At 46.3% G+C, this 27,928-nt stretch overlaps 1 protein-coding gene across 3 annotated transcripts; it reads left to right on the top strand.

Annotated features, from left to right (window-relative positions):
* Positions 1 to 362: 362 nt before the first annotated feature.
* Positions 363 to 27,637, top strand: LPCAT3 (lysophosphatidylcholine acyltransferase 3). Of its 3 annotated transcripts, none has more exons than XM_080987172.1 (13): positions 363 to 861; positions 19,378 to 19,485; positions 19,598 to 19,704; positions 19,855 to 19,948; positions 20,464 to 20,501; positions 22,045 to 22,223; positions 22,602 to 22,710; positions 23,408 to 23,494; positions 23,598 to 23,764; positions 25,490 to 25,637; positions 26,832 to 26,990; positions 27,090 to 27,216; positions 27,310 to 27,637. In XM_080987172.1, the coding sequence occupies exons 1-12, from the start codon at positions 648 to 650 to the stop codon at positions 27,204 to 27,206; spliced, it is 1,527 nt and encodes a 508-aa protein (XP_080843298.1). In that variant the 5' UTR covers positions 363 to 647; the 3' UTR covers positions 27,207 to 27,216; positions 27,310 to 27,637. The 3 variants fall into 3 exon arrangements, with proteins under 3 accessions (XP_080843298.1, XP_080843299.1, XP_080843300.1); XM_080987173.1 differs by lacking the exon at positions 363 to 861 and adding an exon at positions 8,412 to 8,600; XM_080987174.1 differs by lacking the exon at positions 363 to 861 and adding an exon at positions 12,570 to 12,831.
* Positions 27,638 to 27,928: the final 291 nt, after the last annotated feature.

Here is a 27,928-nt window from a genome sequence, read left to right as displayed (position 1 = left end):
TTGGATACTGTAATATCCAGGATTGGAGCCATCCCATAGCCACAGAACTGAGTTTGGCATAGATTCCGTTTTCATATGCCTTTTATATCTCCCTGAAGTAGTGGAGTGGTCTTTGAACTCAAGTTTCACAGCAGATCCACATGGCCTTCAATTTAGCCTCAGGGTTGGGCTCTCAATTTCCATGACGTTTTCTGGATCAGTGGCCATTGCTTCCTTGGAAGAGTCTATTTCCCTGAATCTCCAGAAATACTTTTCACCAAGAACAAGCGTTCTGCTTCAGAGCTGTGTGTACCTGCAGCAAAGTACCCCACATAAATAGAAGCTCCAATGCATTGCTCTTATGGAAAGAGCGGCGATCCCAAAACTGCAGGGAACTTCCTTCCTTCGCTAGGATGGAAGACATATTCCAGGAAATTGAGCACGAATGTTCCTGCAGCTAAGTCCAGAATGGCTCCAGTGGGGATGGGGGGAAGAGAGTAAAGATGAAACCTTTGTGTTTTCTGGGCTTGAAGACATTATACAGGGCATCCAAAAAACTGAGCACATTTGCAATGGAGGCTAATGGCATGAAACCCTGATCAATAATCATTTTGGAAGGGAAGGACTCATGATCAGCTAATGCTGTGCACACTACGTTTATCTTCTTGATGGTAGCTCTATGCAGAGAACAGGTGCCCCAGAGCCCAATCCCTACAAGGCCAGGGCTGCTGATGCCCACAATGTTGTCGACATACCACACCATCCATTGGACACTGGCAGATGCACATAACGCAGCTACGAGAGCCAAGACAAACGCATCTAGTTGGAAGCAAGATAGCCTGCAGATCAACCATACAGGAAGAGAGCCATACGCTGCCTCAGGTGATGCTTTAGCTCAGGTATTGGCAAGGTGGGCAACTGAAGGCGTCACACCTGACAGGAAGTGAGCGTGGCCACTTTGTGCCACCAGGTGAGCCACTTCTGCATGTAGGATGGGGCAGGGAGCCTTTTCCAAACCAGGGGCCACAATTCCCCCATGGCAACATTAGAGGGCTATAGTCAGCAGGGGACTGCTGACAAAGTCGGTAGTGCAAAAGATGTGGCAGTTCTCATGGGACAGTGGCGTGTGGTCAGTGGACTAGGGGAGTAAGCTAGTCTCTTAAATGTTCCCCTGGTGCTTCCTTTTCACAGCCCAGGAAGCTGCTGCCTGGCTTAGGGAGGGAGGTGCGTGACGTCGCTCCCACATCACGTTTGCAAACTGTTTCCCTATGAAAAGATTCAGGCCTGGAGTCGGGGACTGGAGCAGTCCTTCCAAGGTTTGATTGGCTGGAATGTGTCCTTGGACCATTCGTCTTGCTTGCTTAAGTGAGGGATGGAGCGATGTGAGTGCACATGTAGCAGTGGCACGCGGTGAAATTTTTCGTAGGGGAACAGTTAGGGGCAGAGGCACCAGCTTGAGGACGTGATTGGGGGGAGGCGACGTCACGCGAATGGTCAAGCATGTGGGCATCGTGCCTCCCTCCCTGTGCCAGGAAGAAGCTTCCTGAGCTTTGGGAAGGAGGTGCCAGGGAAACATGAGGGAAACTAGCCTAGTCCACTGACCATACACCGCTGCTCCAGGCTCAGGCTTTGATTTTAACTGGAATGGGCCATTCTGCCCCAAATTCCTGTATGGTCACTTACGCTGGTCTTGCTTCCCAAATCCCATCCCCACGGCTTCCCACCAGATTTCACTGCACCCCCCTCCGGGGAAGCCTGGTGAAGGTCTCCAAAATGCATCTCAGTAAAAATTAGTTTCATGCAAGTTTCTGAAACTGGCAATAGTCAGGCTGTGAATTCCGGTAGGGGCTTCTCTGCGTCTGAGACTGAAGAAATGAGAAAGCACAGCATTCCTGGCTTCTTTGTTTGGCCTTTGGGGCTATTCCCAGGTCACACGCCAGGGCCAGCTCAATATATTTTGGCAGCGGCAGCAGGCAATGTGTTTCTTGGAGGCTGGATCTGCCCCTGTGGATCCTGCCGCCCTAGGAGGTCGCCTCACCTTGCTTCATGGGTGGGCCAGCCCTGCCAGACCATCATTGCTGTTTCTCATCACCTTCCTTGAATGCTTTTGCCTGGCTGGAATGTGTCCTTGAATTGTAATAATGCCTCTTGCTTGCCTGGTTGGCTGGATGTACGTATATCTGTGTGTGTAGAAATAAAAAAATTCCTTCCTGTAGCACCTTAAAGACCAACTAAGTTAGTTCTTGGTATAAGCTTTCGTGTGCATGCACACTTCTTCAGATACACTGAAACAGAAGTTACCAGATCCTTCTATATATTGAGAAGGTGGGGAGGGGTATTACTTAGAAGGGTGGTGGGAATCGGAGATTGGCAGATAGCTGAGATGAGCCTGTTGACGACTCTTAACGACTGCAATAGGTCTTACTAAATGACTAAGCCATTTCTCACCTTCTCACCCCTTGCCTTTTCCTGTAAAGCATGCACACGAAAGCTTATACCAAGAACTAACTTAGTTGGTCTTTAAGGTGCTACAGGAAGGAATTTTTTTATTTCGACTATGGCAGACCAACACGGCTACTCATCTGTAACTGTGTGTGTAGAAGTCGGTGACATTTGCATCGCTGGAACGTAACCTAGTGAAGAAAGATAATTGTCATATGCATTGCTATACCGACTTCTGCCTTTGAAACCAGCCACCGCTGGCAACAAGGGAAAGTAGCCCTCTGGCTGAAAGTTATCCCCCACCTTTGTCCTATGATGGGCCTGCTTCCTCCAGAAATGTCTTCTCTTCTTTCTTAGTCAATATGATCTTCATTAGACCTCAACAATTTGTGCAGAATAAAGCTTCTGATGGATATTACGCATTCCCTTCAGCAAGCCTTTGGTTTGGACTCAGTCTGACCCTTATGTTTCCCTCCCCTTATGGTTTTGATTTTTAAAATGAGGCTGCATTTTAAATTGCATTTTAACCTGTATTTAATTTTTTTTTCTTATTTTGTTTTTACTTAAATTTTATTGGTGTTAGGCGCCCTGAGCCCGGCTCTGGCCAGGGAGGGCAGGAGAGGATGTGTGTCAGGAGAGAATGGCAAGTGTGGCAGGAAGATTCAAGGGCAATCAAAGAAACATTTAAACATTTCAGTGTAGTCTAGTGTTAACTTTTTTTGTTAATCGCAGAATATGGGTAGATTTCAAAATGAGAGCAATCTGCAGACAATCCTGGTTGTGATGCAGAATTGCCGTTCAAACTGCAGTGCTGGAGAATAGTGTTGGCTATTCTTCTACAGTTCTCCATGACACATTCTTGTGAATGGTGATTTTCAGCCTTGGCAAATCGCAAGGGATCGATGCCTTAGGAGAGCAAGAAAAATTCTCAGGGACGATTCACACCCCGGCCAGCACCTCTTTAATCTTCTACCCTCGGACAGGAGATATAGAAGTATAATCAGTTGTACCAACAGGCTAAAAAACAGTTTCTATCCATGGGCTGTTAGGCTGCTGAACGGAAAATAATATAGTGCAACTGACTTTCGGGGTTGGTGTGTTGTGCGACAAGCACACAGAGTGCAATGAGATTAAGTGTTTGTGCGAGGGAGGCTCTGTTAATTTCATTGTACACAAGTTGTACATTGACAATAAAGGTATTATTATTATTATATAATAAGAACGATCAGAAAAGAGAGAGGCTGCTTTGCACTGATGAGGAGATGGGAGTTTGTCTCAAATTAGACCCCACAAAAATGAAATTACCCAACAAAAACAAGCTCACACCTCTCATTGAGTTTGTGTACATACTTAAGGTACATATGTTACAGGCTCGTTCATAATTGTGTTTGGGGAGGTGACTCATGTTCTTATGTAGCTGCATTGCTTTATACTTTTTGGACGTCCCGTGATCATATTATGAAGTTGTGTTCTGTGTTACAAATCAAGCCCTGCTAAGAGTTGTTGCTTCTTGTTTTTCAGTGTATTAATAAAAAATCTGGTGAGGCAGAAGTAAATTTTTATTCTGGAAGTGTGGGCCAGAGAAAAAAGTTTGAGAACCAATACCAATTTGAGTGGGGGGATCATGAGCGGGAGACAGCTATTGTGCTCCTGTTCTGTTTTGGGTTTGCCCACCCTTTGAGGGGCCTTTGGTCTGAGTCAGCAGTCTGGTTCCTATGATATTCTTATGGTTGTGGGGTATGTTAGGGCTACCACTCGTGTTTGTTTGTGGGTGTGTGTGTGTGTGTGTGAGAGAGAGAGAGAGAGAGAGAGAGAGAGAGAGAGAGAAACTGCCTGCCGTAACTGAGGCAATACTTACCCACATCCCCCTGAAGGGGTTGCAGTGGAATGCAGCATGAAGTGACAGTTTGTTCTGCTTCGTGCGCCTGAGCCGTGTCCCTGTGAGGCAAACGTGCTCATATAACTAGATAGTTGGAGTGCTTGGCCTTTGCCAGCTTATCTGCGTGAGAGACACAGCTCTCGGCTATCACAGGGAGACGGCGTGCTGGAGTGATACAGCTGAAGCCAAGTTGCAATTTTCACCAATGGCAAAGAATTGCAGTGAGGGGCGTGGGAGACGGTTGCAGCAGCTGTAACACGGATTCGGCTTTGCCTTGCTTACTCATGTGGGGTCAGAGGCAGTTGCTCACTTGTGTGGGATCAGAGGCAGTTTTAGGGTAGCGAGACTGGTTCGGCCACACTGGACACCTCGCTGCAGGGGACGCCACAACAATGCTGTTGAGATTGGGGGGGGGGCGTAATTTTAGTGCCGCACAGAGCGCTGCTGAAATTTGAGATCACAACGCCAATCATTGGTGGGATACCCGTGAGCATAGGAGCCAATTCCTAGGGGCCAAGGGGTCTTCACCCCCTCCAATGAAATATTTGAGATGGCCGACACCTCCCCCCCCCCAAGTTGATAGGCATTGCCACTCAAATCGTGTGCATGCACCGCGTCATGCGATTGATTATGTGGGTGGGGCTTACCTGCCCCCCATATTTTATTCAAGTTGGCACCCCTGCCCATGAGAGTTTTAGGAAACATTTGAGGAATTTGCTGTCCCTGCTAAGCAGTTTATTGTTTTTCCTGTGGGCTGCCCCGTTTCCCATCCCCGAGTTCTTTGTATGCACGTGAAACTAGAATAAATACAGCCCCATGCTGCGCACTGGGTCACTTGAGTTATTACGGGTACCTTGTGTGGAGTTTAAATAGGGGTGTTGGAGTGCTGTGATGGGGCTCAGAGTTCTGCCATATCCTATAGTCAAAATGGGGGTGTGAGCAGAACAGTTGGCTGGTGCCCCCCTCTTCCATTGAGTTTTATAGGAGGGGGTTGAATTTTGCAGTTCTGTTGTTGTGTACAGTTCCACCATTGTTGGGGGCATAGGAGGACGCTGAAGGAAGATAAAACTGAGAATAAGTCTGTTCCCCTCCCACGTTCCCCACATCCCACTGACATCCTTGCCCTGTTCTGTTGACAGAGTTGTTCCCATCAGAATAGATACACCAGTAGGATGTTGTGCAAGCCTTTCATCTGTGGTGGCAACATTCAGTATTTCATGTTCTGCTGGTACAGCAAGTCTTCATAGCCAGTAGCTCAGAGTGAGCAACCTAGTCATTCAGCCTAATTTGATGCTGACTTGGATGGGCAATCGGATGCACAGACAGGGCCCCTGAACATAGCATGGCTTAACCTTCTCTTAAAGGTGGAGGGGCCCTTATTTTTTCCACCCCCCACCTGACAACCTTGGTCCTCCTCTGCCTAACTTTAAAAGCCCTCCTCAAGTCGTCATCTCAGAGCTGGCAAGAGTGATTTGCCCCCCGCCCAACCAGCAGCCTGCTGGGATTGGGGTGTTAAAAGAATTCTAAGGTTCCAAATATAAAATAAACGTTCATAAATGTACAAGGCAAACACATACATAAGTATATAAACCACGTGTCTGAAATAGAACAGGAGAGCAATCCTGAAGCCATTTTGACTCTCCCAAATTGACCTCAAATATTTACCTGCAAGGAGGAAGCAAATGGGGAAGCCTCTCCATTGTCTTTTCCTTACCTGTCTTAAGAGCGTATTTGTGTATGAATAGGGTGAGCCTGTGACCTGGTTTCAGGAATTAAAATATTTACCATCATGAAAGAATGGCCAGGCCACCCAGGTAAAGCAACCAGTGACCATTAACAGATATCCTGGCAAACAGGATTTCTGCTGCAGACCACCTCCTGTGATGTATTTCTGCTGTAGACCACCCTCTTCTGTGATGCTTTGGGGGGTGGTCTTGAGCTACAGGGTGGGCAATTTCAAAAGTCTATATAAGGGCTTGCGCACCATTTTTGGGGGTTCCTCCTCCCTCCTGCATGAGGTGAGTAAGGACTCTGTTGCTTTTCAGTATACTCTGGTTGGCCTCTGTTATTTTCTCCTACCGATAGGGGACACACTTAAGGACTCTATACGGGCTATGGAACGTTCATAAATGTACAAGGCAAACACATACAGAAGTATATAATGAACGTTCCCCATGAGGGAAAAGGAGCAGGTTTTTTTTCTATAACAGGGGAAGAGAGAAAGAAAAGGGGGTGGCCGAATGAGAGAAAATGGTATCAGTGCCCCCTGACATATTACCCAGAGGGATGGCAACCTTTTGCAGAAGGCTGGCTGGCTGAGAAGCTAAGGACGGGTGAGCAGCCTATCTGGAGTATAGAATGATGTCCTTAAACAGCAAGTGAAAATTCATTTTGTTTACCTCGGAAGGAAGCCAGGCACAAAAGTTTTAGGGAAATAAGTTTGCTGCTTAATGGGCCTTCCTTTTTAATCAGTATTGCCCTTTTAAAGAATTTGCATTGTTAGGAACTAGCAGAACAGCAGAATGGAAATAGTTATAAAGCAATAACGTGGAGTCGTTTGTATCATCTAAAGCATGCCATTTTTATTTTTAAAACAATTATAGGCCAGACAATTTATAGGCAAGTCAGAATGGACATCCTTGCCTTTAACAAACTGAAGGACAGCATCGGCTTTCTCCCTATCTCAGCTTTGCTTCCTGCACATGTTGTTGCTGTTGTTTAGTCGTTTAGTCGTGTCCGCCTCTTCGTGACCCCCTGGACCAGAGCACGCCAGGCATTCCTGTCTTCCACTGCCTCCCGCAGGTTGGTCAAACTCATGCTGGTAGCTTCGAGAACACTGTCCAACCATCTCGTCCTCTGTCGTCCCCTTCTCCTTGTGCCCTCCATCTTTCCCAACATCAGGGTCTTTTCCAGGGAGTCTTCTCTTCTCATGAGGTGGCCAAAGTATTGGAGCCTCAGCTTCAGGATCTGTCCTTCCAGTGAGCGCTCAGGGCTGATTTCCTTCAGAATCGAGAGGTTTGATCTTCTTGCGGTCCATGGGACTCTCAAGAGTCTCCTCCAGCACCATAATTCAAAAGCATCAATTCTTTGGCGATCAGCCTTCTTTATTGTCCAGCTCTCACTTCCATACATCACTACTGGGAAAACCATAGCTTGAACTATACGGACCTTTGTCGGCAAGGTGATGTCTCTGCTTTTTAAGATGCTGTCTAGGTTTGTCATTGCTTTTTTCCCAAGAAGCAGGCGTCTTTTAATTTCGTGGCTGCTGTCACCATCTGCAGTGATCATGGAGCCCAAGAAAGTAAAATCTCTCACTGCCTCCATTTCTTCCCCTTCTATTTGCCAGGAGGTGATGGGCCCAGTGGCCATGATCTTAGGTTTTTTGATGTTGAGCATGGAATACTGAAGAAATCAGGAAAGGGTTCTGGAGTTCAGGAAAGGGCTGTCATAAGTGACTAGGCAATTCATCGGCCTGATCCAGTATGCCCTCCTTATTTTCATACGTGCCTTAAAAAAAAAAAAAAAAGCCAGATGATGATGATGATAATGGGCTTATTTCGATGATGAAACTTAATTTCCATTATAATTATGGGTTTTTATTATTCTGAAGATGACGATGATTTTATTTTAAACACCGGTGTGAATTATATATATAATTCTTTTTTCAGCGGCTGAACGTGCAATGCAACCCCAAAGGCCGCGCGCGCCCCTTCCTCCCGCCTCGTGCCCGACAGTAACCCCGGCAACGCCTCCTCCTCCGTCCCCCCTCCCTCCCTGGGTCTCTCCTGTCTGAAGGGAGCCAATGAGAAGCGGGGATCCGCCTCGCGCTCAGGACGCCGCCCTTCCTCCCCAATAGGAAACGGCCTCCCCCTCCCTCTCCCCCCTCCCACTCCTAGACGCCGCCCTCTCGCGTGGGGGGGGGGCGGGGAGGCGTGAGTAACCTTTGCCTCAGTTACGCTTCGGAGCCGCTCGCTCCGCCCCCTGCCACCTGTTAGCCAATGAGGCGCGGGAGCTGGCGGCCCGGAGGCCAATAGGCCCGAGAGGCGGGGCGCCGCGGGGGGCGTGGCTTGGGTGAGGGGGCCGCCGCGCCGCCGCCGCCGGTGCTGCCAGTGCCGTTGCCGGGCGTCGGAAGGGGTCACCAGAGCGGGTCCAGTCGGGCGGGCGGAGAAGATGGCGGACGAGGGCGGCGGCGGCGGCGGGGCCGGGTCCGGTTTCCACATAGCCACCAGCCTGGCGGAGGTGGCGAGCTCGCTGGGCACTTCGGAGCAGGCGCTGCGCCTCATCCTGTCCATCTTCATGGGTGGGTAAGGGACGGGGCGGAGCGGCGGGTGGTGGTGGTGCTGTGCGAGAGAGAGGGGAGCGGGTCGTGGCTTGCGGGCGGGACACCCCGTTCCCACGTACCCCGCGCACACGTGTGTGGCATGGAGGAGGGCAGGCGGACCCTTCTCCGCGTGGAGCAGCTCACCTGTGGCGCGAGGGATAGAGCCGCACCCGCCCAAAGCCCATTCCTCCTTCCTGCACATGTTCCAGCTGTTCCTATTTTCGTCTACAAGCCGCCTTGAGCCCCTGTCGGGGGGGGGGGAGGAGGGCGGGGTAGGAATAAACAGAATAATTATAATAACCCGCATATTCTCTGAAATGCACTTCCTGGGAAAACTGGGAGGGAGCCTGTAGCATGCGGTTTACATGCAGAGGAAGTGGGGGGGGGGTTGTTGGGGTTTTTGGGTAGCCCGTTGCATCTGGAGGATCTTAATTGTTTTACAAGTAAAGTTATAAGAATAAATCTTGAGGAGCAGGTGCTGGGAAAGAACTCTGCTGGAGAGCCACTGCTACTTCTTCTCAGTAGGCCACTGAGAGCTGTATGGACAAATAGTCTGATTTACCATAAGGCTGCTTATCCTAAATTGCAGTTGTGTGTGTGTGTGTGTGTGTGTGTGAGTGTGAGTGAGAGAGAGAAAACAGGAAATGGTGGGCTGCCCTTCTGTGTGGGCTTCTTAGAAGCATGTGGCTGATCACTTCGAAACAGGGAAAGGTTCTTCTGTTTGACCTAGCAAGGCTGTTCATATATATATATATATATATATATATATATATATATATATATACATATATATACATATATATACTGACCTCCATAGCCTTTCTGGTCTCTGTTCCCCTTGCCTTTGTTACAGATGTCTGCCATAGAGATTGGGATCAGCAAGTTGTTTGACTGACTGTCTGCCAAGGAAGGGGACAGCAAGACTTACCTACTTTTAATAACTGTGTAGAAGACAGAACTTGAGTTAAGCAGTGGCTTCTCAGTCCTATGCAGTGGGTTTCACATACCAGTCTTCTCTCTCGGAATCCATAAAAGCTTATGCTGTAATAAATCAGCTAGTCTTAAGGGTCCTGCCGAACTCTGCTGTTTGTTTTACATAGCTGTCAAAGCCATGGGAACCCTACTGTCCTTCATTACATGTATGGCAAAGGTGGCTAACCTCTAGGCCTCCAGATGTTGTTGCAGATGGTGTGCTAGGGGAGGGGTAGTACCTCTGCTGGGGGACACATCATGCTCCTTCTGGGGTAGTTTGTCCTGTCCACCTTTGATCCTCACCCTGCACTCAGTTCTCACCTGTGGCTCCTAGAAGCTGTTGCAGTGTGATAGCAGCCACACCCCAGGAAACGGCTTCAACTGGCTGGCTAAACCAGGTGAGGGCAGTTGATGGGTCTCAAATTCTTGGCGAGTTAGGGACTTCCCCTGCATGCGAAGACAGGCTCCGGTGGACGGAGCAGATCAAACCAATGGTGGGTCCAGTGGTCAAGTAGGCAGTTTCTGCACATGCTGTAGAGGGAATTGAGGGGCAGGTGAAGCTTGTCAGCCTGGAAAGGTAGCCCATCTAAGAGAAGGAAAACTCTGGTCCTAAACCTCAGCTGCTTTGCGGGACATCTTCAGGAGATGAAAAGGCTAAGGGGTAAACCCCACAAATCCAGAGTGGAGTTCCCGAGAGAGTTGGATGGTGCCTTGTACACTTCATTTTGCCAACTCCTGCAGCCAAGCTGGTGCCAGATGTATTACTTTGTTTTCCTTTGGACCATGTCAGCAAGGCTGAGAGGGGAGTCTTCTCGTTTGAGCAACCCAGGACCTCCATACACACTGCCCAGGCTTGCGCCCCAGGAAGGCCGCTTCGATGCTGCTAACATAGTGGTTTGGCAGACAGACACCAACAACAATTCCCATCATCCCCTGAGCTTTGCTAACTGGAGCTAATGGGAGTTAAGAGTTCAACATCTGGAGGATCTTGGGTTAGCCACTCCTAATCTGCAATCACTCCTTGTGTACAGCTGTGTGAAATTAGCACTGATCTGCCATTAAGAGTTAGAGCAGTGAGCACTGAATAAGGGCAGCATGGCTCCTTTCCTTTTTTCATGATTGCGGAGAAGAAGGAAGCAGAAACAGGTGCAGTTACTTTACAAATGTTCTGTGCAGTTCTTAAAGGTGCATGAGTTCAGCTGCCTGCCTTCTGAATCAGCAATCACCCCCTGGTTACAGCTGCTTGAAACTCCTGGTGGTCTGCCTGCAGCCCAAGTCTAGGGCAGAAAAATATATGAGTGACCTGGGAGCACATATGCATGTCATAAAATGAGTAGTGCTGGAGTTGTAACCTGTGACACAGTTCTAAGCATACTTCCATTGACATATTTCTAAGTAGACGTGGTTAGGGCTGGAGAATTTCTAGTTCTGTCTGCCCTATTCCAAGTCCAGCACAACACAAGAAAAGAAAGGGTGGAAGGATTCCAGGTTATTTTTAGATGAAAGAAAGGTTATGTCTCCAAGCATCAGTGAAGATTGTGGGGGCACCATGTTGAGTGCTGCACATTGCTGGGCTCATGGCACCACATGCAGATTGATAGGCAGGCTTGAAAGTAAAGGATGAGTCATAGCTATGTTTTGGATTTGTGGCTTCCCAACAGCCTTTACAATGGATCTGGATGGCTTAGGGTGGTTTTTCTGAATTCTGACAGTCTTCTAAGTCTAATTCACCTAAACCAGATACCCCATTCACCCTTAGTCCTCTCTTTGGCAGGAAAGTGTATACCTTCTTTACGCCATTGAATTTGTGTGTGCCATCTGCTGCTGTGCATAAGGATCTGTAAGTTTGGGCATGAATCAAACTTGGCATTAGAAGTGAACAATTACAGGACATCTCAAATTTCCTCCTAAAGCCAGCTAGCCAGACGGCTTGGAGAGGCACTGCTATGGCAGGAACTTACATGTATTCTTTATCTCTCTCCAGCTCTCATGGTTAATATACATTTTGGTGGCACAAAGCTAAGTTCTGCTAGGAGGAAAGCATATCTGTGTTCCACAGAAGCCATCTTTGCAGTTTTGTGTGTGTGTGTTCCCAGGCCAAAAGAAATAGTCCCTCAATTCAGAGCTGCAACGTTAGAATGTCTTTTTCTGTGTTCCTTTGGATCTCTTGGCATTCTGAAATGTGGGTGGTGGACTCTCTTTTTTCCAGGGAGACCTGTTCAGCTAAATATGAATCACTATCACCAGGCTTAATTTTAAAATGTTTTGGTTTTTAGATGTTTAGGAATGCATATCAAAGGAAAAAGATAACTGGCTGTGTTCAGTTTAACTAGGAGGACTGTATCTTAATTGTGCAAATGAAAACTAGCTCTGGGTTTATGTAAAGACCTCTGATGGGGAAACCTGAGGTGGTAATACTCCAAGATGGAACCACTCTGCTTTCAAACAGGATAGTGGTGATGCTTCCAATGAAGCAATGCTCTAGGGACCTATTTATGGTCTCTCTTACTTGCTTTTGCCAATCACTTCTAAAAACCAACTACTTCAGTTTAAATTCTCCACATGTCTTAGTCTCAGTTTAGACCAAGCATGGTCATGTGTGTTTTCTCAGAAGTAAAAGGTTTGCATTGCACATACTGTGGAGAAGCATCCAAACCTGACTGGGAACTCTGCTAAGGTGTGGCTGTCTTAACTAACAGGATCATGTGGGAAAGTTGGATCACTGTTAATTATTGCGTAGGGCGAGGCAGATCTGCTGATCTTGCTATCAACTGATCTCACGTGAGAAGTATTGTGCAAATGTACTGCACTCCAGAGGTTCAGCATTGTCAAAATGCAGCACATCTTTCTTGAGCCACACAATTCCTTCCTCACTTTGATGGTCAAGAACATTATTGCTAATTTCAGGAGGCTCTTACTAATTTCTTTCTCTTGATCCTCACTTGCAGGATGATTTTGTAAATGAAACTGGAACCAATCTCCTCTTACAGAACCTCCCAGTTTGCCAAACCCACAGTGGCCATCCAGTTTCCAGAATGTGCCAGAGCCAGTGACCATGATCAGCATGTCACTTGCACCGCCACACTCTCATCCCTTAGGTCAGGGAGTAATTAACTTGTGGTCCTCCAGATGCGGTCCTACTATTCCCAACACCTGTGACTATTCACCATGCTTCTTGGGGCTGATGGGAGCCCAGTAACATCTGGAGGGGGACAGGTACCCACCTCTGCCTTATCAGGTAGCGGAATGAAAGAAGACAAGTATCCACCGACGACTTTCCCAAACAAGCTTCTTGTTCTCTTTCTTCTCATTGGGGCACCAGATTTCTCCCAACCCCTGACACCTGTCAGCAGCTTCTTCCCACTAAGGCTTGATGCAGAGCCCTTCTTTCGTGGGCTATTCGCTTCTGGTCAGTGCAGAATAGTTCACTCCCGCAATAACTTTTGCCATTTCCATCCATGCGTCATGTTTTTATGAACAGTGAGAGAGGAGACTTAAAGGGATTGACAGAATAAATCTTGTTTTAAATCTAGACCAATCATTTTTTAAGCTTTTTTTCTGTATCTGTTTTGAAGTGCGCACCCGACTCTTGTGTTCCTTACAAAGATAAAATAGCCTGTCTATCTCAGATGTATCTGATGCTGGTTACATCAGTCTTGTTTATAAGATTAGTGATGGTGTGTGTTATTGCCTATCTCCTTCTCCACTTGCCAGAGCTGCTCCACCTGCTCTTTCTCTTGCCTTCTGTTCCCTACCCCAGTGTTTCCCAACCCTTTTCCGACCGTGGCCCCCTTCCAACCTTGTTTCCTTCCTGTGACCCCCATGGGCGTGGCCAAGGGGGACAGCTCCTCCTCCAATAAGTAAAAATCAATACAAATCTGAGTTTCTGCCTCCCCCCAACAAAAATCCTGGCTATGCCCACGCCCCCCCCCCCAATCCTACCGGTAGAAAGGTAGCTATTTAAATGTTTTGTTTGTAAATAGAAGAGGTTTTAGTTATAATTTTAATAATTGAAACAAAATACAATTACATAAAATGATAGGAACATAATGAAATGTTGAAGCAGAAGAACATAGAATCATGGAGCTGGACGGGACCCCAAGCATCATCTTTCTAGTCCATCCCACTGTTATGTAGGAAACTCAGCTAAAGCATCTATGACAGATGGCCAGCCAACCTCTGCTTAGAAACCTCCAAGGAAGGAGAGTCCAGAACCTCCCGAGGGAGAGCCATCTTCCGTGAATTATAAAAAGCAAACAATGATTATTTGACCCCAATTATTTGACACAGAGGGGGAAACCTACAGATACAGTCCAAAAGGCACATAGGGAGTTCTGCATATGTGGGAAAATTTTAAAAGGCTTCACTGACCTGGTGCAAAAAGATCTTGTCATCCGGAGGTGCCCTGGCTGCCTAGATAAAACACTGTAGCCCCGAACACACTTACCTGGGAGTAAGGCCCACTGAATTCAGTTCAGCTTTCTTCTGAATAGACACTTACTTACTAGATGCAAGTCAGCAGCATCAGATCCCCCTTGGCTAGACGGTGGGGTGGATTGCACCCTGCACTTTGCAGAGTCAGGCCCAGGCTGCCACCGGGCCCAGCACTGGCAGCAGCAACAAGCAGCCCTGGCTCTCCCAGTCCTACCCATTGCCACCCTACCACCCCGCCTGAGCTGGGGGTTCTGGATTGCAAGCTCTACTGGTCAAAACGGGAGCCTCAGCGATTGCCCTCTCCCCCCCCGGAAACAAACCAGGACTGCTCCAAGAAAACACATGTGGCAAAAAGGAGTGCTAGGCCCTGGTGGGCCGCCCCCTTACCCGCTGTGATTGGCCAAGTGGATAGCCAGTCAATCAGGATTTTAAAAAATAATGATTTCCCTCTCTTCACTTCTCACTTCCCTCTGTGGCCCTCTAGGCTGGTGCTATGCCCCCCCCCCCAATTTGTGCGATTTTATCTTGTGGCCCCCTTGGAATACGCTGGGGGCCCCCAGGGGGCCATATGGTTCCCAAGTTGGGAAACACTGCTCAGCCCTACCCAACTCCATTGCCTTTAAGTTATGCTAAGGTAACGGCTCTGCAGGGCTGCATATGTGGGACACTGTGACTGTTCCCTTGTCTGTAAACAGACAGTTCACTATCTCTCTGCCAGGCAAGGTGGTTGTACTTCAAGGTGCACACTCAGGAGGCACTGTGCACACGGAACTCCTAGTAAGCATAAGCTACAGCACTTTACAAAATGCCCTGTATAGTCATTCCTTCTGGAAATGCAATCCTATATGGCATGAGCTGTATAGTAATTGGATCTTGCCCTAGCTTCACCTGTGCTTTCAGCACCACACCTTATTGGAGGCAGCTTTACGCATCTCAGGTGAGCGTTGGATTAAAAGTGCATTCATGTCAATGGGCATTGTGTAAGATCTACAGGAAGATAGCATTTTGAACTAATATCCAGCACTGTGATCATGCTCCTCACGTTTTTATCGAATGAATGCTTTCATTTACTATGTAGTACTTCTGATTTTTCCATGTCAGGTCTCCAGCTAGCTTCTTAACTGTCCCAGTCTTCCATATAACAGTTTCTGTATTCATTTGACAGTAGTGTTTTTGGCCCTCTAGTATAAGGTTATCAGATTTTTTTTCAATGAATCCGGGGACACTTTTCAACTTGAATGGATTTTGTATGGGGATTGATTTATAAATCCAGGGACTGTCCCTGGGAAATGGGGATTTCTGGTATTCTTTTGGTACTTGAAGTGGAAAGTTAGCCTTCAGCACTAGCATGTTGGCTGTCTTGATGTCCAGCATTTGGGGCTTTTGTTCTCAGCTGTCTAGTGATAATATGATATCAGCATTCTGTACCACTCACACTCCTTCTGCATGTTTTCATGTCTCTGGATGCATTGATACGGTTGGATGCGAACAAGATTCGCAGTGCACAAAATCTGCTATGTTTCCACCAACTCACTTTTGACTGTACTTGTTCCACAGCCTGTCCCTGAGAAGAAGGGTTTGCTACTGATAGCTCAGTTGGTTAGAGCGGTGCTAACAATGCCAAGGTTGCAGGTTTAATCCCCATACGGAACAGCAGCACATTCCTGTATTGCAGGGGACTGGACTAGATTATCCTCAGGCTCTACAATTCTATGATCTTGAGTTGGGTCATTGGTTTATTAGCTCAGTACCGCTCACTCTGATTGGCATCAACTTCCCAAGGTCAAGGCCAAGTGCTATTTCCTAGCGCAGGAGCCTGAGATGTTTTTACTGGAGGGGCTGGAAATACAACCTGGGACATTCAGCTTGCAACACCTGTGCTGGACCACAGACAGATGACCCTTCCCAGGTGAGCATTGCCAGGTCCTCAGGAAGTCTAATGTTGGATTAAATAACATTCTTTTGGATACATGTTGAGGTCAGGGATGGCCATGCCAGGAGAGAAGCTGAGGGGGCAGTTTGGGGTCACTAAGAAAGGGATCAGAATAGGAGGAATACAAATTTGACACACAGCGTACAATCGATTGGGGAGTTCTGTGCAAACCCCATTGGCACGTACCGCTGGTGCAGCTCCAAACTGTATCAGATAGGGCCTCGACAGGATAATTTCCCCAAACATTGATCCCTCTTATCTTATTTTTAGTTACAGGAATTTCTGCCCTGCTTCTCAATTAATTCCTAGGGTGACTTACGGTACTATAATACAAAATCCAATAAAACATTTAAAATGTATGAAGGCACTCTAAAAATATAAGAAGATAGCAACAAATCACCATCCGAGATAAAAACTGATTGGACTAAGAGGCCTGGAAAATAGCCTGTGCTTGCTGCTGAAATGATTTCAAAGGAGGCACCAGTTCAGCCTCCTTGAGGAGAGCGGCCCACTGTTGGGTGGCCACAGCCAGGAAGGGCCAGTCCCCAGCTGGATGCTGGTCACATCTCCAGTAGAAGGGAACCCAGAGACGGACCTCACTGAAGATCTAATGGGAGTGGACACGGAAGGTGCTAGTAAGATCTCCTCCTGGTCCAGACTGTAAGCAGTGCTCTGTGTAAATACTACCTGCTTTTTCTTCATCAAGCTCCTAGGCAAAGCCTCTGGTATTATGAGTACATTGGAATCATGACTCAGTTTCATGGTATTCAGAGACTCTTAGTTTATGGTTGCTCTACGTCCTCAACTTTGCCAAGAACTTTGCCACCTACCTCCTACCGTCAGGAGCATTCTGAGAATCAGCATTTCTTTTGGAACTCCTTGCTTTTATAGCTGCAAAGATAAGTTTGAAGCGAATAGTGCCCGTGATTAACGACATCATTGCATTGGCAAGGCATGTCATAAGGACAATAATCCACATTGCGTACCAGAACACTTGTGTGTGAATTTATCCCTTAAAATTACTGCTTGGTCCTGGATCTTGATAGCTAGTTATTTTTTTAGTTTGAGAGAGGAGAAGCAGTTTATCTGTGGCTGCATTAGTTTGTCTTCCGCTTTCCAGGAAAGTTGAAGTGTGACAGCCCTTGTAGCTCAGGGTGCTCTTAGAAATAAGCGCTCACCAACTTATTTCTTTTTATCCTACAATCATTACTGGGAAACTAAGGTTTTGCAGATTTCTACAGTGCTTCAGAAACTTGTTTCACCAGAGGTGCAAGTGTGCTAAATTGGTGTGTCATGCATCATCTCACTTTGTTTTTTAAAAATCTAGTGAGTATCTGCAGTCTAAAAGCTCCCAAGAATGTGGGCTGCTGCTAATTCTGCTAAAAGGATTAGGTGGCACAGAATAAGACTAATGGGATTTGAACCTTTGATTCCATTAGTAAATCATTAAACCTGAGGGTGGGGAGTAGGAAGATTTGAACCTTGAGGCATGAAGCCTTTGGGCTATAAACTTGTGGATTTGTCGATGTGTTTCTTTAATTTCAAAACAAACAAAATAATGGAGTACAACCTCACAGGATTGGTATGAGAGTAAATGCAAGAGAAGTTGTAGCTGTGCTATATATCTGATATTAAAATAATCCAGAAAGCTCTGTAGGAGACTCATAAATAAACCACTTCTTCAGGGGAAAGGAGTGTGAGATCCAATTACAATGTCACTTGGTTACTAGGTAATATTTATAGCATGGCTGGTTGTACTGGAGAGCAGTGGTAAAATATGGCTTGTGTGGCAGATTACACTTACTAGAATCTAGTTCATTGTGCAACTGACTGAAATGTGCAACTGTCAGTCATGAATTGGGGGGGGGAGAGAAGAGGTGAGGCAAGGGGGCTCTTGGTTAGAACTGCATTGCAGTTCAGAGCGTTGAAGGACTTGATGCAGACTTACAAAACGTTAGAGAGAGTAAAACTTGTGTAATCAGTAAACTGCCTGAATACGAAATAGTCGACCGAGGAAATTTCACTGGTAAGTTTATCGTCGGCGTTTTGGAATGAGACGTGTGTGAAACAAATCATTTTAATTTACAAGGGTTCTTTGGGATGGCACATGGCATTTCGGTCTATCCTGCACCCTAGAATACATTGCAGCTCATCACAGGTTCTTGGTGAACTCCAGCTCCCCAACATCCAGGTCATGGGGGTGGGTGGGGGTGGCAAGTTTTGCCGCTTCTGCAACAGTGCCTCCAAATGCAGCACTTTAGTTCTTCCTCCATAGGACTGAACTGAAAAAAAGGAAAGGTGTGTTTAGGGTGTCAGCCAAAGCTTCCCCCAGACCTTTCTTCCAAAGCTCTGTTTCTTAGTCACTTTAAATTGTTGAGTACAGAGAGAAAGATGTGGCAGCATCACAGTGAATTGTGCTAAAAGAACATTTTATTATTATCATTATTTATTAAATTTGTATACCACTCTGAAGATCGCATCATCACTTAACAGCCTGACTCCCTCCCTCGGCAATCTTCGCGGAGCTCTGGCTCAATAGTTGCCAGTGGCTTGAATTAATTAATTTTATAACGAATGATTTTAGACTGTTGTTTATGCTGTACTTTTGTACTGTTTTATTGTTGTTAGCCGCCCTGAGCCCGGCTTCGGCTGGGGAGGGCGGGATATAAATAAAATTTATTATTATTAACAGCATTAGTATGCCTGGAGAGTATTCTGGGTGTGTGGAGAAACCAAGGATACTCAGCCATTGCCAACAGCCCAGTTAAAACTGACTCAGTGGGTGGTGAATTTTTTCTGTCTCCATGGGGCAGATCTTTATCAGGATTAGCCTTGGTGGGTCTGTTAGAAGATTGATGCAGTTTTCCAGAGTTTCTACTTCCAAAGAGTGTCTAAGTTTATTTTTTCTCTGATCACTACGTAGTGTTGGACATCTGATGTAGTTCTCTTGTCATTGAGAACTGGTGCTCATTTAAAAATGCTGTCATAATTTTTGTATGGTTTGAAGTCTTTATAAAATTTTATTTGCCTCTTTTGGGGGTTTTAATTTTGCTTTTTTCCTCAAAAAATGTTTATGGGTTCTCTCATTTTCTACTCATATTGAAATACTGCCCCTCAATGAGTACAAACTTAATTCACAAAACATTTTGGGGTATGTGTACCCCTGCGTCCCCCCCAGAAAAAAAACCCTGGAGCAAGGCACTGTTAACTTCCCTGTTCCTCCTTACAGAATGGGCTGAGTCTAGAAGATAGCCATGAGCTCACAGTAAAGTCTTATTTAGCTAATGTGAGTCCTAAATGGTCAATTTGGTGCACCCTCTGCGTCCCCTGGATAGTAGAATAATCAAAAGGGAATGCTTTTATAGAATCCGTTTGTGTTCGTCTGGACTGATCTGTCTTCCTGTTCTTTCCCTATAGGATACCCTTTTGCCTTGTTCCAGCGCTATTTCCTTTTCCAGAAAGAGCTCTACCTCATACACCTGTACAACACGCTAACGGGGCTCTCGGTTGCCTACTTCAACTTTGGTAAGGGGGGCTGAGAAGATGGCTGCCCGACCAGTGAGTACCAGAGTGGGGGTGGGGGGGGTGATGTTGATTTTCCTTGCAGTTTCTAATTGTCTCACATTTACCTCCTCAGGGCCGCAGTTCTGTCACTCCCTCATATGTGTCTTCGTTCAGTTTCTCATACTGAGGCTCATGGGCCGCACAGTCACTGCCGTCTGCACTTCCTTCTGCTTTCAGATGGTAAACCTGTTCCTTCTGTGTTCCTCTCTGAAATTCTGATCTTGCTGTCTTTTGCTCTGCCCAGCAAGAGCTGAGCAGGAGCCCGGGGAGTGGGGGCGGGAAGGCAGATAGGGGAAGCAGTGGTTTATCCTCATGGCTAATGTCTTTCAGATATATCTGATGGCCGGCTATTTCTTCACTGCCACAGAGAGCTATGACATCAAATGGACCATGCCACACTGTGTCTTGACTCTCAAGCTGATAGGTAAGCAATTTTGCTCATCCAGTTCTGTTCCATCGTCGTGCTTTGGCGCCACAGATTCCCTCCTACGGTCCAGCTATGTTTCTCTTTTAAAACGTGTACAGTCGTGCCTTGGTTTGCGAACGAACGCCTTGCGGCTCAAACATTTTGGCTCCTGAATGCCGCAAACTCGGAAGTGACTGTTCCAGTTTGCGAACTATTTTTGGAAGCCGAATGTCTGATGGCTTCCGATTGGCTGCAGGACCTTCCTGCAGACAATCAGAAGGCAAACTTTGGTTTCCGAACGTTTTGGAAGTCGGAACAGACTTCCGGAACGGATTCTGTTCAAGAACCAAGCTACGACCGTAATGGGAAATCCCAGGGCAGATTACATGGGGCTTCCAGTGGCCTCTCAAGCAGATAGTAATCTGGTTCATACTCACTGAACTGCAACATTGGGTTTTTCAGGCCATTCGGTGGGCTGTCTTTTTGTACAGTGTTGGCCTCCTTGATTATGTGGTATCTCTTTCTACCCCTAGGTTTGGTCATTGATTACTATGATGGCAGAAAGGAAGTGGTGAGTGAAATGGAATCATTTTCTTTCCCCCATTCCTCTCAACGGGATTGTGTTCAGGGGAGTTATTGGAGATAAAGGCTGCAGCAATTAGGAAAGGGTCCAGTGGAGCAGGCTGGGTACCCAGGAAAGTGTTCCTTTCAGGGTAGAAGACGTCCACTTCTCAAACAGGTTATGAGTGAACCTCTGAATTCCAAACACTTGTACAAACAAGCAGTGAGGAAAAATCTGGTATAAGAAGTCAAACGTCAGGCTTGTTAAGAGAATCAGAAAGTTACAGATACAGTGGTACCTCGGAAGTCGAACGGAATCGGTTCCGGAAGTCCGTTTGACTTCCAAAATGTTCAGGAACCAAGGCGTGGCTTCCAATTAGCCGCAGGAAGCTCCTGTAGCCAATCAGAAGCCGCGACTGACATTCAGGTTCCAAAGAACGTTCGCAAACCAGAACAATCACTTCTGGGTTTGCGACGTTTGGGAGCAAGGCGTTTGACTTCCAAGGTACAACTGTATTTGAAAGATGAGGCAGTGAAAGCAGAAAAGGTGCAAGAAGCAAACAAAGCTGGCAGACTTACAAAGCCTTGGATACAAAGAAAATGGGGCCAAAATTCCTAAGCCATTTTGATCACCTTAACACTACACAGACACACAACTCACTTTCTTATTTTAATGTTATCCTTGGGGCTGAGCAGAAAATGTGCTTCATCCCATCCAAATGAGACTTGATAAACTTGGCCCATGAGAAGGTGACTTTAAACTTCCAGTCTGAGGGGGCGGTCAGCTGGGACGTTGAATATGCTGAAACACCTATGAAGCATTAATCCACTCACACCTGTCAACGGCAGTATCCAGATCATGATTCGAGGGGGAGGGCAGGACTCCAAATCATGCCTTTGCTTTTGTGCATAAGGGTTCTGGGAACAAGGCCAGAAAAATGAAGGGCTCTTTTAAATGAAGTTTCTTTTAAACAGGCCATAGGCCTGAAGCAAAGATTACAGATAATAGAGTGATGACTTAAGGAAAAAAATAACAAAGTTGGTGCAAATGCTGACTTTGTATCCTCCTGCTCCTTTGCAAAAACCGCTTGCTTTCAGGTCTATCAAGCAGTATTTCTTGAAGTTAGGACATATGTGGGTGGGAGTGGGGGTTAGTTCATTTGAGGATGTTAGGGAGGATTGGGTAGAGAAATGCTATCTGTTACTGTGCCCTTGAGCTTATCATGGCTTCTTCTGTGCCAGTCCCTGCTTCCATTTCTAGAACTCCAGGGAACAAAGCCAGAAAAAGTTGCAGTTGACAAGTCCTTAGGAAAGCAAATACCAGAACAGTTCGCTATTAGGATTATGAACGACACTACAAAGCATGCTATGAACCTAGAGATTTCTGTCCATGATTGACCTATGGGATTCCTAATGGTGGATCTTGTTCTTCAAAGCATTTAGAGCAAGTGAGTTAGGCAGCTTTAAGACTAACAAAAAATCTCATGCATGCAAGCAAAAGCAAATTCACGAATGCTGATGCTGTTGTTGGTGTCTTTATTATTTTTCTACAGCAGGCTCTCACTCCTGAACAACGACAGTTTGCTGTTCGGGGAGTTCCTACTTTACTGGAAGTCACTGGCTTCGTGTATTTCTATGGTGCCTTCATGGTGGGGCCACAGTTCTCCATGACACAATATCATAAGCTGACAAGAGGCGAGTTGACTGACGTTCCAGGCCAAAGACCCAACAGGTAATTTTCCTTGCCCCGCTTCCCAGTGCCTGGAGTATTCTTGTCCATTTCCTGGGCATCCTAGCGCTACTAATCAAGACTCCAAACATTGCGGGGTGTGGGGCATTCCAGCTTCCTCATGGTGGTGATTCCAAAATCCATGTAAGGGCTGTAACTTTATTGGGTCAAGCAAAATATTACAGACTCATGTGCAGTGCCCAAGATTTCAGGTTCTCCAGGGTTCCCTCCATAAAGGTAGTCATTGTAATTAAAAGCACATAACATTGTCCATTTGAGCCACAGTCCAGTTTCCCTTTGTTCTGAAATAGTGCACCACTGGATGACTGATTTCCTCTCTCTCTGTCTTTCCCCTCCCCTGCTCCCCAACGTTCATTTCAGCTTTGTGCCTGCCCTTAAGCGCCTGGGCTTGGGCCTCTTCTTCATGGTAGTCTACACTGTCGTGGCCCCATACATCCCTGAGGAATACCTTGTCTCAGATGCTTACCTGGTAAGAAAAGAAGGGCTTGGAGGAGAAAGAGCAGTAACTCCAGGAGGAATAGTATTAGTAATTATTATTATTATTGCTAGAGTATTTGTATGTGGGCTAAACCACAGAGCCTAGGGCTTGCCGATCAAAAGGTCAGCAGTTCGAATCCCCGCGACAGGGTGAGCTCCCGTTGCTCAGTCCCTGCTCCTGCCAACCTAGCAGTTCGAAAGCACGTCAAAGTGCAAGTAGATCAATAGGTACCGCTCCGCCGGGAAGGTAAACAGCGTTTCCGTGCACTGCCCTGGTTCGCCAGAAGTGGCTTATTCATGCTGGACACATGACCCGGAAGCTGTATGCCGGCTCCCTCGGCCAATAAAGCGAGATGAACTCCGCAACCCCAGAGTCATATAATATTAATATGGCTAAAAGTGCACATTGCAAGTATACAGACTGCCCACCTTGGCTGATCCCTGCAAATGACCAGGGACAGGGCAATTTGCAACCTTATCCGGGCACTGGGCTTAACCTACCCCAGTACTGTGTCAACCTTTTTATTGCTTTGTCAAAATTGCTTTGTCAAAATTAGTCGCATTGGGGTGGGGATAGGGATCCTCTATTATTTATTATTAATAAATCTAAGAAACAAGATCAGGTCCCCAAACTGAGGGCTAGTTACCCATGATTTAACATACCTCACAGATTTTTTTGTTTCCTGCAGGAACAACCCTTCTGGTTCCGCTGCGTTTATATATTGATCTGGGGCAAGACGATGCTCTATAAGTATGTTACCTGCTGGCTGGTCACGGTAAGCCTGGAAGCTAAACTTGGCCTGCTAAACCACTTTCGCCTGTTGAGTAAGGCCAAGCAGTGTCAAGACAACTTGTTAATCTTCGCCGGTTTCGTTGCAGGAAGGAGTCTGCATCATCACGGGACTTGGCTACAATGGAAAGGATGAAAAGGGGAGGCCAAAGTGGGATGCTTGTGCCAACATGAAAGTCTGGCTATTCGAGACAACCCCTTATTTTACAGGCACCATCGCCTCCTTCAACACTAACACCAACGCCTGGGTGGCTCGGTGAGCAATGCTGATAGCTTTTCTGCACAACACTTGTCCCCAAACCTGGCTAGAGAGGAGGTAGCCTTTTGTACAAGACCAGAAAAAGTCCTGATGCTATCTTTTTTTTGTGTTTGCTACCTTGGCTCACTTTTGAAATGTGAGCAGTGTTTAATTTTTTTAGAAAAAGCATATATCCAGAGCTTAAGGGAAATCAGTAGAAATACCAGTGGGCAGGGACAGGGCTTCTGAGCTCACGATTAGCCCAATGTAGTAAGTCTCCTTGTTTGAACTCAGTAGGATTTATTTCTTGATTAGATTTACTACTAAGTAAAGCAATCTTACTTAGTAAATGTATACCCACCATTCTTTGCCCATGGAATTCTAGGTGTAATATAGAAGGCTTCTTTGGCGGTCTCCCAACCAGGAAGTGAGCAAGCCTGAGACCTGCTTAGCTTCAGCAAGGAACAAAAGCACCATGTACCTTCCCAGCATGCACACAAAATCTCTGGGATGGGGGAACCTGTGGTCCTTCAGATGTTGCCACACGGTGTGGTTCCTGGCCCTGCTGTCTAGGGTACTACCAATTGGGAGTTGAACAACATTTGAAGGAGCCGCAGGTTCACCATGCCTCACCTAATGTCTTTGTGCATAACCCAGCTGCTCCACAGTAGATTCACATGATTACCTTCTTCAGAGCAAGGTGTTCATCCCCAACCCATTTTTCCTTCTTTACATCACCTGGAGTGGTGACGACTATGCAACTATCCTTATTTTGCAAATTGGCTTGACAAAGTCCTATTACGAATTACAAGCTGGTAACGTTTGGAGCTGGTGGGATCATGATTTTTAATACCCTGGGTGGTATTCAAATAGGTTTTACTCAGAGGAGACGAAATGAATGGACCTAATTTAGTCACTTTTGTTAATTTCACTCAGTAAACCGTAGTTGACTACCACCTTGGCTACTCTGGGAATTGTACAGCACCAATCAATAAAGTGCTTTTACACATGAAATAGAAAATATCCACTGCATGCCTATGATAGTGGAAATGGATTCCACACAAAGTTTGAGCCCCCAGAACCGCTCATTGAGAAATTAAGCCGGAACGCAAGTTGTTCAACTTGAGGGTTTTCTTGTGGGCAAATGATGTTTGTATTTCCCTAACTGAAAAGCATTCTCCTTATCTTTTAGTCCAATAAAGAAAAAAATTCATGCAGTAAAATAAAACCTATATGAAGGTTGGCACAACAACAAATCCAAGATACAGAACACAAATTATGCTAAGAAGTTAACTAATTAAGAGGTTAGAAGTGATCACCATGGCAGTCTATAGCAATAGATTTAACTTGCACAGAAATCTTGTATATAAAGAAAGCCATAGCGCAGTACCAAAGCATACGTCCCAAGTTTGATTCTTAGCATCTAATTAATCTGTTTGCCCAGTGCCCCCACCCCAATCTAACTAAAACCAGCTATTTCCATAAAATTGAGATCAAATTATTTCTGCTACATGGAGAAAGATAACTTTGAACCAGGGCCCGCCAGTGTTTTTAAGTGCTAGTTTAAAACCCTTTTCTTTTGCTGTTTGAGCCTCCTGCAGCAAAAAACCAAACCAAACCAAAACTTGATGAAACCACCATTACCTTTTGGAGATGACATTGTTTCTTTTCTTGAGAAAACTAAATGGTGATTAATGCCTTCAGGACTGGCAACTGAAAGGATTTATTGTTTTCCATCTACAGCTACATTTATAAGCGGTTGAAATTCCTGGGGAACAAGTTATTATCTCAAGCACTGTCCTTGCTTTTCCTGGCTATCTGGCATGGTCTGCACTGTGGATACTTGGTGTGCTTCCAAATGGAGTTCCTCATTGTCATTGTTGAGAGACAGGTGAGCAGCTTTAAATGAGTGGTAAAGTCAGCCTCTAGGTCAGGGCGGCCCACCTTTTCACACCAAGTGGGCTGCAAGAGTGCTTCACCACAGAAGCCATGGGCTGCACACAGCCTTATTTCACTGGAGGTGGGAAGCGAGGCAAAAGTTTTGATGTCCCCTCCCAGCCCTCTTCCCAAAGTCGCTGCCTTCCCAGAGGCTTAGGGAAAGAGGCACAAGGCTCTGGCAGGGTCTTAAAGCCCTCCCACCTACTCCCTAAAGTGCTAGCTAGACTTAGGGAAGGAGATGGGAGGACTCTAGGACCCTGTCAGAGCCTTCAGGCCTCAGCCCCAAAATCCAGGGCCTCACCCAGCTTTGGTATGGCAGCACGAGGTGGCTCACCTTTATCTTGGTACTATGCCTTTCTTGGAAAGTCCTCCATCAGATCTTATAAATTGGCAACACCAGATTGCCAGGAAGGATGTGGAATGAAGTTTCTGAATTGGAGGTTAGTTGACTTCATCCTTGTGTGATTCCTAAGTGAGCAGCATCAGTTTTACAAAGGGACATGTTGGGTTTTGGTTTTTCAGGCTATCTTTTGTGTTCTAGACTGCAGAATGAAAGAAAATGTTTTCTTCTCACTACAGTACCCAAGGCTTTCGTAAATGCCAATGAATCAAACCGATTTAAGATTGGGGGCTATAGGTTGACAGCTATATTAAGCAGTCAATTTATTATACATGTCCCTTCGGTGAAATCTAATTCTGTAGACCAGGCTAGGGTGCCTGTGTTCATCCTACATTTTTGTCAACTCCCAGCTCATGCCCAGCATAGCGGATGGCCAGGGGTGGGGGTCCAGCAACATCTGGAGGTCTGGAGTTTCCCCATCCCTGTTTCATATGTAGTCTGCTTTTAGACCACACAAAACTCTGGCTCATGTTGTCTCAACTCAAGCCTGCCCACAAACTAGCTTTTTGGGGGGTTTACTGAGCACTTTTAAGACCACTGACAAGCCACAGCTGGGGCTGCTGTTCCACTTTAAGAGCTGCTGCTCATTGGATTCTAGTACTGAACAAACAGAAATCAGAAAAACAGCTAAGACCTGTCCAGTCAGTGGAAGCTCAAACTATGGTGTGGGCCCTTAATTGCTGTTAGTACAAAGTAAGGTTTGGTGTTCTGAGCCTAGCCATGGAGACCAAGTTCTTGTTCTTACAGCTTATTGACCTGGTACACGACAGTCCGCCTCTGGCTGCCATGGCCTCGACTACTATCTTGCGGCCTTTCTTCTACGTGATTCAGCAAGCTGTCCACTGGATGTTCATGGGATATTCTCTGGTGCCATTTTGCCTCTTCAGTTTGGAAAAGTGGCTCAAGGTACTGAAGAAGTCTAATCCATGGGGAAGGAGGACTCCCCCCCCCTTACTGTCAGCAGTAGCATGTCTTAACTCTCGCTTCCTCATTCGCTCCTTCTAGGTATACAAGTCTATTTATTTCCTAGGCCACGTGGTGTTCTTCACATTACTGTTTGCAATGCCTTACATGCGGAAAGTACTTGTGCCACGAAAAGAAAAGTTAAAGAAAGCCGAGTAACAACCAAAAGGTAAAAAAAAAAAAAGCCATGGGGGTGTGCTACTGCTTCGTAAGCAGAATCAGGTGGCACGCAGCTAATTAATTTTGATTCTTTCTCTTCTAGATTGTACCACGCGTGCATTTATTATGGGGATGGTAGAAGCATCACCTGCCAAACTTGCTGCGGTCAAACCCATGCAGAGTGACATTGGGAAAAGAGCACAGGGGCGAAGACCCCAGACTGAGGGGGACTGGGGAACTGGCTGCAAACTCCCTCCCCCCTTCTACAGGTTGCCTTATCTCTCAACTTCTCCCTACGGACACTCCAGTCTCTGGAAATGTCAGATGATTGTAAAGCACTTGACGCAGCTGCCATCTAGGAATGGAGCCACCGCCTGACTTTTTCTACTTTCCAATTCTGTTAGATAAAATTGGTCCCAGTTGGTTTTTCACTCGTGCCTCATCTGCTTTTTAAAAAACAAACTGGCTGGGGAAGCTGGTGCTGTTTCTGTCTCCTAGCTTTGTAGGCAAGGGGAAAGATAGGTTGGTGGTGTTCATAAGCTACACAGGAGTATGTGGGACTCCAGACCCACCCGCACTGTTTTAGGTAAATCGAAGGACTATCCTCTGTTGTAACAACTGCTGCGACCCTCCAGCTACTGTTGGACACAGCTTGGCTATGGGGCCATTATAAAAGACCAGAGACACTGGGAATGACAGCAGAACAATATCTGAAGGGCTTT

This window comes from Podarcis pityusensis (genome assembly GCF_964106645.2).
Source record: "Podarcis pityusensis genome assembly, chromosome: 17".
Classification (NCBI taxonomy): domain Eukaryota; kingdom Metazoa; phylum Chordata; class Lepidosauria; order Squamata; family Lacertidae; genus Podarcis; species Podarcis pityusensis.
Note: the sequence above shows the minus strand (reverse complement) of the source record. Positions and strands in the feature narration are given on the sequence as shown.